Source organism: Xyrauchen texanus, chromosome 17 (assembly GCF_025860055.1).
Source record: "Xyrauchen texanus isolate HMW12.3.18 chromosome 17, RBS_HiC_50CHRs, whole genome shotgun sequence".
NCBI lineage: Eukaryota > Metazoa > Chordata > Actinopteri > Cypriniformes > Catostomidae > Xyrauchen > Xyrauchen texanus.
Window position 1 is genome coordinate 26487299 of NC_068292.1, and position 18198 is coordinate 26505496.

The following is an 18198-nucleotide window of genomic DNA, read 5'->3' on the forward strand; positions in this document are numbered from 1 at the left end:
GTGTTTCTGGTGTGAAGATGAGGAATTTTTCAAGATGTGGGTATTTAATAGCATTTTCGCTTTCATGTGCTGGGTTAGGTGATAGCGATACAGGTGTCCCTGGTTCCCCTGTTACTCAAATACAGCTGCTTCTGCCTGAAATTCCTCCAGAACAGAATGCTGCAGAATCCTGGGATTCTTTAGCAGAGGTAACGCACACAAACATTTCCAAAACATAAATACATATAAATATAAAGAAGCACATATACCTGGGGCTTTATTACAGAAAACACCTATCTTAAAGTTATTTTTACTGAAAAATGACAATTCTGAAAATGTACACACCGTCATGTTGTCCAAAATCATATTACTTTCTACCGTGAAATGCAAAGGGAGATGGTAGGCAGAATGTAAACCAAGTCAAGTCATGTTTATTTGTATAGTGCATTTCACATCACACATAATTTTAAAGCAGCTATACAGAAAAAAGACTCAGTCTTCATTTACTTTCATTGTATTGAGATGAGATGCAAAGAAAGTCAGTGGTGACTAAGGCTAACATTCTGTCTAATATCTCCTTTTTGTGTTTCATGAGAGAAAGACTGTCATGAGTGTGAGTGAACAATAACAGAATCTAAGTTTTTAACTTGAAGTTAAAAATATTCAAGTTAGAATCAGTATGGCCAAAAAGATAACGGGTAAGATGTCATTCTACAGTATGGATGTTGCTTTAATAAGGCCCCTGGACTTAACTCAGACTTTAAGTGTCTAATTGTGTGCGATTTCTGTGGGATGTTTGTTTAGGACATGCTGGAGTTGAATGGTTTAGTGAACGAGTTCTCCACCATTGTTCATGTAAGTATCTGTGATGTATACACATCTGTAGAAAGGATTCACTGTTTGTTTTTTGGAGAGAAAGAAGGGATAGTTATTTATTGTGTGTGTGTGTGTGTGTGTGTGTGTGTGTGTGTGTGTGTGCATGCGTGTGCGCATGTGTGACCGTGTGTATATGCATGCATGTGTGTGTTTGGATGTGATAAAGGGTGGTGACCGAAACCCTTTGGTTTGGCAGACCTGTCAGACAAATGGCTTTGTGTCCTGAGAGCCAACAAGGTGGTATTGATCCCATCAGAATGTGTGTATGTGTGTGATTGAAAAGACATCCAGAGATTGGTGACAATCTGTCAGCCATGTGCTTACCAGCAAGGATTAATTAGAATCCACGCCATCTAACAGCCATTATTAAAATTGCAGTTGGACACTTGATGGAGGATAGGGAGAGATCATGTGCATTCTGTCACCCTGGGACAGGCAGACATTGTTCTTGTCCAGTCTGTCTCTGAAGAATTATGTTAATTAGGGGAGATTATGCTGAATAATTAAACAGCACTGTTTTGGTTGATCACAGATAGGATGTCAGACTTCTGTCTTAAGTTTGTGTTTAAAGGGGCATATCATGGATGACAGTATTTTCTTGCTCCTTTGAAAAAAGAGTTACCGGTACCGGTAGATGTATTGTGTAGACATACTCTAACGTTCACAATGCAAAGTTTAATCCCTATGTTGCAAAAAAGGGGTCATTCAGAAATTGTCATGTTTATGATGTCACAACTAGTGTTGGGGTAATGTGTGCTAGATTATCATATACTTTTTGGAAGTAACAAGTAATTAAGTCAAGTAATTTGTATTTGTATAGCGCTTTTCAAAACACACATCGTTTCAAAGCAGCTATACAGTTAATCCTGCATTTACAGAAAATGAAACGGTAATATCTATAGTCTTACAGTCATCATTGTGTAGTTTGATTAAATATGATTGTAAATTGTGAATAAAAATAAATAATTGAATAAGTATATAATTAAATAATAATTCTATTTAGAACCCCAGTGAGCAAGCTGAAGGCGACTGTGGCAAGGAACACAAAACAGAACACAAAGAAAAATAACCTTGGGGGCCAGTTCACCTCTTGCTAAACAGCATGAATATAATGCCAATATTAGTTATTATGTGCAGTGCAAGTCATGGTTTAAAATTAGTAAACTAATTAAGTGTTAAGGGCCAGTGTTTAAACAAAGATTTTGTATGAATTGTAAGATGAATCACTAATGTCTTTTGCAGTTCATCCTGGATTAACTGCAGAAATTCACATAGTTGCATTGTCCGTTAGTTGGCTGATGAAGTCTTTTGTTGGCAATTAATTGATAGTCTATGCAAGTGTTCCTCGAAGCCCCCCAACACTACCCATTTTGGATATCTCCCTAATCAAACACACCTTATTCAACTCATCAGCTAGTTAGTGGAGACTCCAAGACCTGAATTGGGTGTGTCAGAAAAGGGAGATATACAAAATTTGAGGTGTTGGGGGGGCCTCTTGGAACAGGGTTGGGAACCACTGATCTATGTATTCCATATGTGAAGTCCATCATTAGACCAAGGTGATGCAGGCCGAGATCAGTGAGGTGCATCACAGTTCAACTGGCAGTACATTTCGGTGAGGTCTGTCCTAAGTCCATGGTTCAGGCAGTGGCATACGAAGAATCCCATGTCATATGGTTGGAGTTGGCATCAGTTCATCCCCTCAAGTCCATCGTAATAGACTGAAGTGATGTCTGGCTGGAACCGGCTGCATTTAGTTGTCATCACTTACAGACACGTAGCAGTAGAGTCCGACACCAAGCAGGAACAAAGCTGGATGGCTCTGGTAACCTTGGGATATGAATCCTGAGGTTGAGACAGGAAAACAAATTGAACATTATTAGCATAGCTTAGATTAGTGTAGAGTTATTGATCATGATAAATGTTTCTGGTTCCGGCAGACCTAACTCAAGCAGCCTAATTGTGAGTTGATGCATAAATTAGGTGTATGCCTGGTTAAATAGATAAGTCTTTAGATTAGACTTAAACTGAGTGAGTGTGTCTGCATCCTGAACAATGTTAGGGAGACTATTCCTTAGTTTAGTAGCCAAATAGGAAAAGGACCCACCTCTTTTAATAGGCCAGAATTTTGCAATCGTTATGAACATGATGGAATATAGCGTGGTAGAAGGTCACTTACGGTTGAAGTCAGAATTTTACGTACACCTTAGCCAAACAAATTTAAACTCAGTTTTTCACAATTCCTGACATTTAATAGTAGAAAAATTTCCCTTTCCCTGTTTTAAGAATAATAGTCAGAATAATAGTAGAGATAATTATTTATTTCAGCTTTTATATCTTTCATCACATTCCCAGTGGGTCAGAAATGTACAAACAATTAGTTAGTATTTGGTAGCATTGCCTTTAATTTGTAAAACATTTTGGGGAGCCTTCCACAAGCTTCTCACAATAAGTTGCTGGAAATTTGGCCAATTCCTCCAGACAGAAGTGTTGTAACTGAGTCAGGTTTGTAGGCCTCCTTGCTCGCACACGCTTTTTCAGTTCTGCCCACAAATGTTCTATTGGATTGAGGTCAGAGCTTTGTGATGGCCACTCCAATACCTTGACTGTGTTGTCCTAAATCCATTTTGCCACAACTTTGGAGGTATGCTTGGGGTCATTGTCCATTTGGAAGACCCATTTGCAACCAAGCTTTAACTTCACGACTGATGTTGTAAGAAGATGCTTCAATATATCCACATAATTTTCCTTCCTCATGATGCCATCTACACTACTGGTCAAAGGTTTAGTGTCACTTACTCATTCTTTGTTATTATTATTATTGATCACATTTAAGGATAGTAGTGAAGTCATCAAAACTATGTAAAAAAGAAATGGAACTATAGGAATTGTGTTGACTAAAAGATTTATAAAAACTATGTTATATTTTAGCATCTTCAAAGTAGCCAGCCTTTGCCTAGAATTTGCAGACGTGTACTCTTTGACATTTTCTCAACCATCTTCTTGAGGTTATCACTTGGGATGCTTGTTAAACAGTATTTAAGGAGTTCCCATAAATACTGGGTACTTAATAGCTTTTCTTAATTATTCCAAGTCATCCATTTCAAAACCTTTTTTTTGTTAAATAAAATTTTAGTTTTGTAATGAAATAAATGAATATGTTGGCACAATTATATTTTTACCTACAAAACTAATTTAAAAAATGTAAGCATACACCTTCAAATCAAAAGGTTTTTAAGATCATGAGAACATTTCAGTCAAGTGACCCCAAACTTTTGAATGGCAGTAGGGCTTCTTCCTTGCTGAGCAGCCTTTCAGGTTATGTCGATATAGGACTTGTTTTACTGTGGATATAGATACTTGTCTACCTGTTTCCTCGAGCATTTTCACAAGGTCCTTTGCTGCTGTTCTGGGTTTGATTTGCACTTTTCGCACCAAACTAAGCTCATCTCTAGGAGACATAATGCTTCTCCTTCCTGAGCGGGATGATGGCTGCGTGGTCCCATGGTGTTTATACATGCATACTATTTTTTACAGATAAACAAAAAATTTTGTACAGATAAACATGGTACCTTCAGGCATTTGGAAATTGCTCTCAAGGATGAACCAGAGTTGTGGAGGTCCACAATTGGTCTTGGCTTACTTCTTTAGATTTTCCCATGATGTCAAGGAAAGAGGCACTGAGTTTGAAGGTAGGTCTTAAAATACATCCACAGGTACACCTTCAATTCAGTATACCTCCTATCAGAAGCTAATTGTCTAAAGGCTTGATATAATTTTTTTGAATTTTCCAAGCTGCTTAAAAGCACAGTTGACTTTGTGTATGTAAACTTCTGACCCACTGGAATTAAGACCCACTGGAATTGGAGTTTTAATGGATTCAATCTAAGTGTATGTGAACTTCTGACTTCAACTGTAAGTACTGCAGAGCCGGACTATTCAAAGCTTTGTAGCAAAATTGTATAATTAATACAAAGAGGTAGCAAATGTAATGATGATAAAATGGGGCTAATATGATCATATTTATTGGTTCTAGTCAGCACTCTGGCTGCTGCAATTGAACCAATTTAAGTTTATTTATTGAACTTGCTGGACATCCTCCCAGTAATGTATTGCAATAATCTAGGTCATGAATTAGTTTATCGGCTTCAGCAACAGAGAGAATGTGTTGTAATTAGCAGTATTTCTGAGGTGGAAGAATGTTGTTCTACAAACATTGAAAATTTGATTTTCAAAGGAAAGATTGGTATCAAATATAACACCTATGTTCTTCGCTGTAGAAGACGGTATAACAGTACATCAATTGAGTCAAATTATACTTTACTGTCTTATTTTTAGAGGTTTTTGGTCAAATAATTATTACCTTTGTTTTGTCAGAATTGAGTAGAAGGAAATTTCTGGCCATCCAGGCTTTGATTTCAGTGATACTCTGCTAATTCTGAGGATTGTGACATTTCATCACGTTTTGAAGAAATATAAAATTGGGTATTGTTGGCATAACATTGGGAACTTATTCCAAAATTTCTGATAATATCTCCCAGGGGAAGCATATATAAGGATAAAGTAGAAGCCCTAAACTGATCCCTGTGGCAATCCATACTTTTGTTTGATTTGACAATTCCTTGTTTATGCAGACAAAGTGGTAGTGGTCTGCTAAATAGGACCTAAACCATGCTAATGCAAGTCCACAAATGCCAACTTAATTCTCAAGCCAATTTAAGAGAATGTCATGATCTATGGTGTCGAAGGCAAAACTAAAATCTAAAAGCACTTGAAGAGAAATGCAGCCGCGATCAGATGATAAGAGCAAGTCCTCTTTAACTCTGATAAGTGCTGTCTCTGTACTGTGATGGGCCTAAATCCTGTTTGAAATTGTTCATATATATATATATAACATAGTTGGGAGGACACTACATTTTCTAGAATTTTCGACATAAACAGGAGATTTGAAATCAGTCTGTAAATAGTAAATTATCCAGGATCAAGCTGTGGCTTCTTAGTAAGCAGTTTGATAATTTACATTTTTTGTTTTTTTGGGACATGCCCTAAGGATAGCGAGGATTTAATAATATTAAGAAGAGATTCTGAGATTACAGGGAATATCTCTTTTAATATCTTCGATGGTATATGATCTAAAATACATGTTGTGGCTTTTGATGTTTCGAAACGTTTTGTTAGCTCTTCATGACAGCAAAGGATTGAAGTTGCTTGTGAGAAATTACGAGACACTGTTTTCTGAGGTACTGTGATAGTAAAGAAAGTCATTACTATTGTGCTGCAGCAGAATATCTGCCTTACTCAAGGCTTTATACCAAACCAATTTAGCCACTGTACTGAATAAACACCTAGGATTGTTGTGGTTATTTTCTATAAGTTTGCTAAAATATGCTGATCTGGCAGCTTTTAGTGCTTGTCTGTAGCTATTTGTAGCATTATGAGTTCAGAAGACTTAAACTTCTATCCTGTCCACTGAGCAACACCAAAAACTTTACTTTAAATTGCAGCAACACCTCCTCCTCAACCATTCAGATGAGGCTCGTGTTTATAACAATAACCTGGGGGAGTAGATTCATTTAAACTAATATATTCATCTGGTTTAAGACAAGTTTCAGTCAAACAGAGCATGTCCAAACTATGATCTGTAATAATTTCCTTTACAATTAGTGCTTTGGTTGAAAGGGATCTAATGTTTAGTAGCCCTGCCTTAATACAATGTTTATCTTCAATATTTTTTTGCTATTTTCAAGTTTGACCTTAATCCAATTTTTTCTAAATGATTTAGTAAAGGGTTTGTGTTTGGTAGTTTGGGGAACAGACTCTGTGTGATACAGTCTCTATGTGTTGTAGTTTATTTGACCTGTGTGACGTCTCAAGGCGTCTTGCAGATGTTCGGATTACCTAGTATTTCTGCTTTTTGACCTGGGCCCCAATTAGTCAATCTCTATTAAGACTATGAGCCAAATTACTAGAGAAGAGAGCGGCACTTTCCGAGGTCTACCCAAAAAACTCTTCCAATTGTCTATAAATCCTATACTATTTTCCAGACAACACTTCATTCAGTCATTCAGTGACACCAATCTACTGTAAACCTCATCACTATAACAAGCAGTGAGGGGCCAGAGCATATTACATTATCTGACAAAGTTTTTCAAATTCACACACCTCTTTAACATTATATCTAGTGATCTCTGACTGACAAAGCCAGACATGTTAGTGCCGACATGAATAATAATAATAATTTTAGAAAATCTACATTTAGCATTAGCCAGCACTTGTAAATTTGATCTGATGTCAGACGCCTGAGCCCCTGAAATGCATTTAACAATAGTGGCTGGAGTCTCTATTTCCACATTCCTTCCAATAGAATCTCCTATAACAGTGGGGAGAATCAATTAGAAACCCTAAAAGAAACAGGAGAGTGGTGTCGCTTTGCTGAGCGAGTATGCCACCGAGATGTCACCCAAACGCCCTGCTGCAGGGGCTCTACAGCCAGAACCAAAGTGTGTGTGTTACTTGCTGTTCTAGCCGCATTCGAATCCGTATCTACCGGCTTCTCTTTCTCACTGACCTCCACTAGCATTCGGATGCGTGTTTCTAACTTATTAAACTTCTCTGTCATCCTGACTAATTCCTCACATTTATCACATGTAAATCCCTTACTGCTGACAGAAGAAGCTATAGTAAATGTGGCATGCAATGCTGGAAGAAATAATTGAGCGAATGCTATGACTTAGCACAATTGTTTGTTGCTGTTGTTGTCATGGTTGTTCTTGAGGGGCGAGGGTTTGAGATAGATATGAATCCCTCACGCAATGGTTTGCTGTTGTTGTTGAGGTTCCTGATCAGCAGATGTTTGAGATTGATGCATTAATCCATGTAAAACACATAGGAGATAACGAATGCATGCAGTCCAAATGTGAGATGTAGACAAGCGGAAAAAGAAAAGAAAATGGTTGAAATAGTAGAAAAGTGGGGAAAAAATAGAAAGCACGTGTTAAAATGGCAAAGGATATTAGGTTGCTTGCAGCAACCGGAACAGGAAACAGGAAGCTGTTTAGGGCTAATATGTTAATTTTGAATTTGTTCTAAAATGACTGATTCACATTTTAAAAAAAGTAACATTCACTTCTCTCTTTGGTTAATTTAATGACCAATACAATAATGTAGTCATGTCTATGCAGTAAAACTAGATTGCTTCCGTTATAATTGATGAAGCAGTCTACATTGCAAATAGCGTAACTTCTATACTGGGGTATATTTGTTACTTTCCAACTATGTCAGGAGAACAAACACCCTAAAACTGCAGACCGAGCATAACACTGAAGTTTGGCAGCCAATGATGGTAAGAAAAATTCATTGGCTGGCACTGAGGGAATGGCAGAAAGAAAGATGTAAAATTTACTAAGATGTTTCCATTAAGGCTGTGAAATTAAAAGTATTATTTTCTGCAATTTAATAGTTGACTCTTTAACGTGTTAAAAACATAACGCAATTAATGCAGCATCCAGTTTTTCACTTGCTGAACCATGCATGTTACTCATGTTTTTCCCCACATCCTGCGGCTAAAATTGGCTTATAGAAATTTCCAAGGAGGTGTATGCTGGACTCCACTACACATCCTAGCACAGACATTGATTGTGTGGAACAGTACACGCGTATTAATTAAGCGCAACTCATGTCCCGGGCCAGGCATGGTGAGCCAAGAGTGGGAGAGATGTACAATGAAGTTTATCTTGCCAATAAAACTTGATATGTATTGAATCTGCCCATTTGATCCTATAATTAAAATGTCCCAAGTTTCCAAAAAAGTAATAAAGTAGCATAATTAGTAATGTAGCATTCCCTAGATGAGTATTGTAATGTAATGTTAATGTAATTAAATTTTTATTTGTTTACATTTTTTTAGGAAAAGCAAAATAATGTAATGCATTATTTTAAAAGTAACGTTCCCCATAACAGGTCACAACAACATCAGTATGAATGTCTTAAAGGTCTAGTTTACTGAAAACTAAACTTTTTACCTAAAGAACACTACAACATAATAAAACACTGCAAAATTTCCCATTTAAATATCAGTGTTTTACGACGTTTTTACTTCATTATATGAATTGTTCCACTAACCATCTACAAGCCTTTTATTCGGGGCCACAAAAGCGTAATGTTAGTAACAGTTGTTCATGGCTATCTCTAATCACTTGACACCCTGTTAGGCAGTGATGATGAGCTTTGGATGGTGGCAAGTATGATACATTAATAGTAAGCCTTATTAGCGTATCCCTCTCTATAGAGGACACTCTCTTAGGGCACGAAGTATACTTCATTCCCTTAACACTAAGCCAAAGATGTTCTCCTGAGCATCCATGCAGCTTGTGAGCAGACGGTGCTGATTACCGTCTGCTCCTGATGGGAGGGCGGGAACTAGAGAGACATCAATAGCTTTTGAATCCAGCAGTTAGTGGGGTATTGAAATAGTGTTTACAGTTATGTGTTAAGGTGTGTATGGATGACTAATAATGCTTATAGGTTTTTAGCTTGTTGGCTTGTCATTCTACTTAACTTTCTTTCTTCCATGATAGACAAATTAAGAAATTAGGTAGAATATTAACCTCAGTCACCATTCAATTTTATTACTTCTGACTGAATGCTGACTGAAAATGAATGCTGACTGAATTTTCATTTTTGCAGGAACCATTCCTTTGTCACTCAAAAAAGCATTGCAAAAACAGATTTTTTTTTTAAAAGCAACACACTAACGCACACACTGACACAGGGGCAGGTGCCAAGCTCTCTGCCGGAGAGTAAAAGCAGATTTTTCCAGCAGTCTCTATTGTGTGTAGTGATTACTTAGAGCTCACACTGATTTAGACAGAGAGACAGCTGCCACTCTTTGAATATTTCATAAGTTTCCGACAGACCACCCAGTTACCCCCAACAACCAGCCCCCGGCTCCCTCAAAACAAGCAGCTCTACCCCCTCCATCTCACCCTTCTGCCCCAGCACACAGCAGAGCGCCACTAAAACCCCCAGATACCCTCCACCAAGATTACCGAGTATGTCTTTGTTGAATCTATACTTTTCATGAGGTGTTAGTGTATTTGTTTTGATATGCTCTTGAATGCCATTTAATCCTTGGAAGTATTTGGACACTTAAGCCATACATAAACATGTATTAATGTCTTTACATTATATAACAAAATATCAAAACCAGTGAAGGAAATATTGCACACTTTTCAAGCAAAGCATCCAAAAAGAAGAGAAAAGTTTAAAATAATATTATAATGTGTCACATTAACTATGGGCTTGTTACACTACCGTTTGACAACCACAATGTTTCAAAATTCTTCTTGTCTTCATTTTGAACCATAGACCTTTTGTTTTTATAAATCTGTGGCTAAACTTGATTTAATCATGGACAGTTCCACTTGTTTGAAATAAGTTTTCTTAAAACAACTGTGTAAATTAGAGGGAACCTTTACTCAAGAAAACCCCCCAAAATTGTTGGTAGTTAGCATGCTAAATACATTCTGATGGAAAGCACTGCTGAGTGCAACTTGGTCACTATGCTATGGTAAGCACAGCAATAGCTCAATAGATAAAGCAATATGTAGAAACCCTAAATGTTTTAGTCCTTGTCCTAGACTCAAACTCCCACAACTACAACATACAAGAAATGCTTTTAAATCTCAACATAACAAAACATAAAATATTAACAAGTCTCCCTCTTAATATTGATCTTGAACAAAGACACACAAAAAACACTTAAATTTAACATTTACTCTCCCTGTCGAGTCCCATGCAAAGTATGCTGGTAAATAGAAATCCTCTGCCCAATTTTAGGTAAACCAACCAAAAAAGGACACAAATCTCACAAGACACTTTTTTTTGTTGATTCAAAATTTAAGTTCCCTAAGTAATAAGAACAGTGAAGGATTGAGTAAAACTGAAGATAGTGAAAGCATATTTTAATGCTGTTCAAAATGAAAACAAAAACTATTGAAACACTTTGTGGTCCTCAAATATTTATAGTTAATGTGTTGAACTACACCTATTGTTACTAAGGCACCTATCTGTACTTGTGAGGAATTGACTTCATAGATCCACTAAAAGTCACCTCGAGACTAGTTGGTTTAAAGTTGTCTCTTTGTATTGAAATTTTTTTCTTTTGTATTTCCAAATACTTTTGGGGGTCAATGTATGTGCAGTTGACAGTAATGTTGTGTGATGTTGTGTGAAACACCATATTTAATTATTCGTAATTATTATGCAGTTTTAGTTTTTTATCTTATAATACTGGTAATTGAGAGACTACATTGAATATTTGTACTTTTAAAAAATTATTTGTCGCACTGTAGGAGTGCATAAGATATAAAGGTCATTACAAAATAGGGAAAAACCTAAAATGAATGGTGACTTAATGGTATGAACGTGACACTGAAAACACTTTGGTCATATGTTCGATTTCCAGTAAATGCACAAACTGATCAAATGTATACATTAAATGCACAGTTTGGGGTGGCTGTGGCTCAGGTGGTAGAGTGGGTTGGCCACTAATCGCAGGGTTGGTGGTTCGATTCCTGGCCCACACGACTCCACATGCTGAAGTGTCCTTGGGCAAGACACTGAACCCCAAGTTTCTCCCAATGGCAGGCTAGCGCCTTGCATGGCAGCTCTGCCATCATTGGTGTGTGAAATTAAAAAGGTGCCATATAAGTGCAGACCGTTTAGCATTTTCAGTAAATTGCTTGGATAAAAGCATCTGACAAAAGAATAAATGTAAATGTATACATAACTTTTAACCTAAAATCTTAATGTTGAAATCGAAAGCTTAGTTGTTAGCCAATGTTATTTGTCAACTATAATGATGATGATTATATAATAACACATTAAAGAACATTTGTTTTTGTTTCATGTACAATCAATTGTTTCAAAGATTATGGAGCTTGTGTGTGTGGATTACATGTAACGTGCATTTCTCTGTCTTAGGCTCAGCAGGAGAAGATTGACAGCATTGAGGCGAACGTTAGCATAGCAGCCACTAATGTGGAGGAGGGGACCCAGAGCCTGGGGAAGGTAAGGGAAGAGGGGACACTCCTGCTAGGGGATCGATTCCACTTCACCCCCCTGCTTCACTCGGCCTACCCCGCCATCAGCCCATTGAGCCACATCAGAGTGCAAGGAAACCACAATTAAGAAAGAGGGAGAGAGGTGGCGATGGTGGCGGAAGGCATGGAGCGGGGAGAGATCGATGTGTGTTTGTCGGCCCCTCACGGGGAGTCGATGTGTGTGTGAGTGTGCGAGTGCACAGAAGTCTAAAGAGTGTAAAAGAGAGTCTATAAACGGCATTTGAGTCCCTGTTGTGCGTTCGATACATATACACACACAAACACACTACAGAGTGCCAACTTTTAACAGGAAAAAAGCAAGGGAAGGGTTAAACATGAAAGCAGGGTGTATGGGCTGTGTGTGTTTGCGTGTGAACGGGCGTTTGTATGCATTTCATCGACCGAGTCTCAATTGAAATGTTTCTCTTTTTGGAGTTGAGAGTTAATGCAGTTCTATTGAGCATTTTGTCTGATGCCCATGTAGGAAGTGGACCCACCTCTGTGACTGCTCAAAAGGACAGGAGGAGGTCAACACACACACACACACACACACACACTGCTAAAGACATATATGTTCTTCTAAGTGCCTTACACACATACTTATTACTTAAAGTGCTGGCTCAGGTGTATCCGAACTGCATAAGGAACAGATTTACTTTTTCTATTTTTTTCTCTCTCTATCTCTCTTTGAGTGTAATTAACTGCTCTGTTAACCCTGCCTTGTGAAGATGATTAGATGAGAGAGAGCAAGAAAATACTAAAGAGAGAAGGAGAGATGAAAAGAGAGGAAAGGTGGCATTTGATGTATGACCCTGCCTTGAAGTTTACATATCTTAACAGAAAATTAAAATGGTGTGAGTGTGCTGGGGGGCTCATCTCCTTGCTCTAATTAAAGAATCATCTGGCTAAAGGAGATTCTCTTTATACCTGATATCAATTAATTTACCACGATGGTTTGATCTGCAAACGTCAAATTTAAATCAGGTTTTGCTGATTAAAATTGTGTGTATTTGCATGCATCTATGCATACTGTATGGTCCTTTTTGGCTTGAAACTGGACTTGAAAGACTTTAATAATTGTTTGGTTATCAGAAAAACAGCACATGAAAAGGGTGTTAGTTCAAACAGCGTTTGACATGAGGCATTGATGCCTACTAAATGATTGCATTTTTCACCTGTTCTGCACTTTCATGCGCATCGCATGCATATTCTATAAATCATATGACCGTTTGAGATGGTCCCGCCAAGATTTTTCATCTCATGCTTTCTCTGTCCGCAGGCGGCCCGTTCGAAGCTGGCAGTTTTGCCGGTAGCAGCTGCTGTGGTAGGGGGAGTGCTTGGAGGGCCGCTGGGACTGTTAGCGGGGTTCAAAGTGGCAGGGGTGGTTGCCGCCGTTGGGGGTGGTATACTTGGTTTTGCCGGGGGCAACCTGATCCAGCGGAAAAGGAAAGAAAGAATTGAGCTTCAGCTACAACAGCTTAACAGCGACAACAACAGTAAGAATGATCACAAACATATGCAATAACACACACGCAACAAAGCACATTTGTTTTTGTAGACTGAAAACCGAGGAGTTGCAGGCTATGAGACGGCGGATTCGGCGACCCACACACTCTCTGAAAAAGTTCAACATACAAACATAAACCAAAAACATTACAACCACAGTTGCAGAGTAACTCCTACACGCAATGCAAACATGCAAATTTGTGGCAACATGCTACACCAAGTGGACTTGTTTGTTGTTCCTTATATTAAACTGCCTTAAATCATCTACCGTCTCTATGCCAACTTTAAGAAGGCCTTATTCCACCATCTAATCCATTGGCAAACAGCTGTATTTGACTGCTGTAGCTGTAATGTGAATGATTATATGTGCTGTTAATGGGGTGAATATTTACTGAATAGAGGATTTCCAGAGATAACTGATTGTAACTTTTAAAAGGTGATGCGGCCCTGTTAAGCAAGGTTATGTACAGCATGAATGGTATTTGGTAACTGTTATTGTAGCATTTCAATCATAATCCTTTAAACTACATCTATTCTGTATTGTAACAATGATGGATTTCTGTTTAATTTTGTTAATGGGTTATGATTGGTTAGAAATGAAATGTTGATGCGATGTATAATGTAGTCACATTATGATGTATCACAACACAAATGTATTATTGGAGGCAAAGTGCAGCTCGAAAAGCCCATTCATTTCTATACAAAATGTAATTCTCGAATTGTAACATCTAGTCTCCATAGTCTTTGGAGCTCATTGTGCCCAGTCCATGGTGGTTGAAGAAAAGAAATAAAATCATTTTCCAATAATTATTTTGCCTTAATCACTGTTTTTATATTTTGACATACTGTATAACATATTTCAGATATCTGATAATGTCTCAGGCAGCTTGAAATATTTTCATTGTGTCATAACACTTTATCACTATAAGCCACTATAATGGATAATCAGTATACAAATGAACTGATTTGTTTCATAATTATTTATATACCATTAAATCTATAGTAATGCTTATAACTTATGGCCTTCATACAGGCATTCATTAACATTAGTTAACAACATTAGTTAACACTAACTATAATGAACAATACTTTTAAAGCACTGATTAATCTTGGTTAATGTTATATTATTTAACATATATTGACACATTTTTAACATTTAAAAGTTTATGCACTATGAGTAAACAATAGCATTTCCATAAATTAACATTAACCAATATCAATAAATGCTGTAAAAATATATTGTTAGTTCATGATACCGAATGCCTTTACTAATGTTAACAAATATAACCTTATTGTAAAGTTAAAATAAATTATGATTGCGCCTTCAAGAAAAGAATTGGCTTTTTGGGTTTTGTCAGTGCTCGTGGCAGATATACAGATGAATCCCATAAATTATGTTTCATATATGATCTCGAATTATCTTTTTTTAGAAACTTGTATATCGTAAACTAGATGTACAGTATGTGTGATTTAATGTATTAATAATTGATACAGCGCAGGTTTAGATAAAGTATCCATGCAAATTGGGTTTGCTCTTGTCCAGGCTGCTCATGCATTTCATGTCTTTCTCTGTACTGCTACTTGTGGGATCAGGAAACGGGTGATAGATTTTGGTGAGGTTTCCCTGTAAGGCTTTGAAAACAGTGGCATCTGAGGGGCAAATCTAATACTGAAATCAATGCACCGTGAGACCTCCTTCAGCACAAACAACATTTGAATGTTATTTGATTAAAGTCCTGAAGGACTAGCAGGAAAGCTGAACAATAACCTTTTGTGCTTTATTGATCCTTATTTTAGTTTCAATTGTCAAAAAATAAAAACATATTGTATGTTGTCAAACTCTGGTTCACTAAAGTCCTTCTCCTGCATTTTCTGTGTGCATGGAATGAAAGTGAATAGTAACTGAGGCTAACATTATGGTACCTTTTGTAAGTAAATGATGACAGAATTTTCATTTTGGGGTGAATTATCCAACATTGGGTGAATGTTCATTAAAAGGTCAAAAACCCGCAGTTATTTAAAAACAACTTTAAATCTGATTGTTTTTATCCTTTGATGCCTCACTTTGACCTACCCCCGGTCTCACGTGTTAGATGTGGTTTTGTTTTTTCTTTTGGGGTGTGTGCAGGGGGATCCCCTCGCAAAGACAAAGCCGGGTCTGAGAAGCACACTGGCCCCCACGCTTTCCTCATAACACAACACACTGGACTTCCCCTTCACAGGGATGAGTGAATGTGTCTTGTCTAACAGTTTGTGCAAGCCAACCTGTGCGTGATGCACGAGTGCTGAGCTGCACATGTGCTTGTCTGCCGGGGAGGTAAAGTCCCAGACGATTGACCTGCACAAAGCCAGAGTGTCAGACGCGCGGCACTTTCCATATTCTGTTCACGCACTTGCACACTGAAATGGAAAATATGACTGGCCATCTGTGGTGCGCTGTGATGTATTATCCTTAGGTGTTGTGATATCACGGGTTCGTGTGGGTGGGAAGATGGGTGATCTCTAGGCTCTCTCCTTTGAACGCCCAATCAAAATCATTTCCATTTTCTATAGTGACTAATGATAAATGTAATCCTCGATGTCTTGAGATAAGGAGAGAGGGGAAACATTACACTCTGTCAGCTTCCTTGGAAGATATACATAGTTTTATAGCTATAAATAGTTATATTTTTCTTAAATAATCCTTTTGTAGACTTTGTTAGTTCAGATTTGAAGTGGCCTAAACATATATATGTAACAAATATTACATTTAAAAGTATTGCTGAAGTAATAAACATTCTGCCATTTGAATAGGTCTACATTAGCTTGGTGTTTTGTGTTTGGTTTTGCTTTGATGGAAACATTTTTAATTCAATTCTATAATATTTCATAGAGTTCTAAGATATGATCTTGTCTATTGTTAAATCAACTCAGATGAGTGTAAAAATTCAGTGGAAGACCAGTTGATTATTATATGACTTTGTTTTCTTTCATTCATTAGGCAAGCTTTCAGGCCGTATAAGTTTTGCTGAGAGGGTTAATGCTGCCACTTCTATACTTGACAAGTGTGACGTTAGATTGGGAATCATTACATTTTGTTTGTGACTTTTAAAAGTATAGTCACAAGACGTAAACATGATTTTAGTGATAAAATCACTTATTAACCTTTTCTGTGTAACGTTATTGCCAATTTTACAACTTCATTCCCATGACCATGTAAGGTCACAACAACTCCAAATATTACTGTACACATACATTTAAACAACTTTACAGCTCAAATAATACATGAGTTGTAACAGAGGAATTTATGTAAGTGCTTTTATAAAATAATAAGCTTCAAATTTCTGCCTTTCAACCCTCCAAAAATTGGCCACATTCACTTCCATTGTAAGTGTCTCACTGTAATCTCAAACTGAAAAGTTTTCAAACTTAAACGGATAAGTGTGGATATGAACTAAAACTTGTGTGATCTACAGTATTCCTCCTCAAACTTTTAGCATGATGGCAGAACATTTATTTCAGAATTGATATTCACTAAAACTTTTGAGATGATGCCCACTTTATTATTACAATTATGAAACCTAGAAAGAGGTCTATTTACTTACATTTGGATATCACTGGTTTTTAAATGAAATAAAATTAATTTAGGACAACTTTAACTATTACTTTTTTGATGTCTTTCAATGTAATATACAGGTCCTTCTCAAAAAATTAGCATATTGTGATAAAGGTCATTATTTTCCATAATGTAATGATAAAAATTAAACTTTCATATATTTTAGATTCATTGCACACCAACTGAAATATTTCAGGTCTTTTATTGTTTTAATACTGATGATTTTGGCATACAGCTCATGAAAACCCAAAAAAAATTAGCATATCATGAAAAGGGTCTCTAAACAAGCTATTAACCTAATCATCTGAATCAACTAATGAACTCTAAACACCTGCAAAAGATTCCTGAGGCTTTTAAAAACTCCCAGCCTGTTTCATTACTCAAAACCGCAATCATGGGTAAGACTGCCGACCTGACTGCTGTCCAGAAGGCCATCATTGACACCCTCAAGCAAGAGGGTAAGACACAGAAAGAAATTTCTGAATAAATAGGCTGTTCCCAGAGTGCTGTATCAAGGCACCTCAGTGGGAAGGCAAAAGTGTGGCAAAAAACGCTGCACAACGAGAAGAGGTGACCGGACCCTGAGGAAGATTGTGGAGAAGGACCGATTCCAGACCTTGGGGGACCTGCGGAAGCAGTGGACTGAGTCTGGAGTAGAAACATCCAGAGCCACCGTGCACAGGCACCAGAAACAGCGGCAGAAGCGCCTGACCTGGGCTACAGAGAAGCAGCACTGGACTGTTGCTCAGTGGTCCAAAGTACTTTTTCGGATGAAAGCAAATTTTGCATGTCATTCGAAATCAAGGTGCCAGAGTCTGGAGGAAGACTGGGGAGAAGGAAATGCCAAAATGCCTGAAGTCCAGTGTCAAGTACCCACAGTCAGTGATGGTCTGGGGTGCCATGTCAGCTGCTGGTGTTGGTCCACTGTGTTTTATCAAGGGCAGGGTCAATGCAGCTAGCTATCAGGAGATTTTGGAGCACTTCATGCTTCCATCTGCTGAAACGCTTTATGGAGATGAAGATTTCATTTTTCAGCACGACCTGGCACCTGCTCACAGTGCCAAAACCACTGGTAAATGGTTTACTGACCATGGTATTACTGTGCTCAATTGGCCTGCCAACTCTCCTGACCTGAACCCC

General features: G+C 37.6%; 1 protein-coding gene across 1 annotated transcript in view; it reads left to right on the forward strand.

Annotated features, from left to right (window-relative positions):
• Positions 1-15251, forward strand: part of LOC127658116 (syntaxin-17-like) — a 28691-nt gene extending 13440 nt beyond the window's left edge. The window contains exons 5-8 of the mRNA XM_052147220.1: positions 79-188; positions 784-834; positions 11839-11925; positions 13237-15251. Of these exons, the coding sequence (XP_052003180.1) occupies positions 79-188; positions 784-834; positions 11839-11925; positions 13237-13482 (494 nt within the window). The 3' untranslated portion in view covers positions 13483-15251. The remainder of the gene's footprint in view (positions 1-78; positions 189-783; positions 835-11838; positions 11926-13236) is intronic.
• The last annotated feature ends 2947 nt before the right edge of the window (positions 15252-18198 follow it).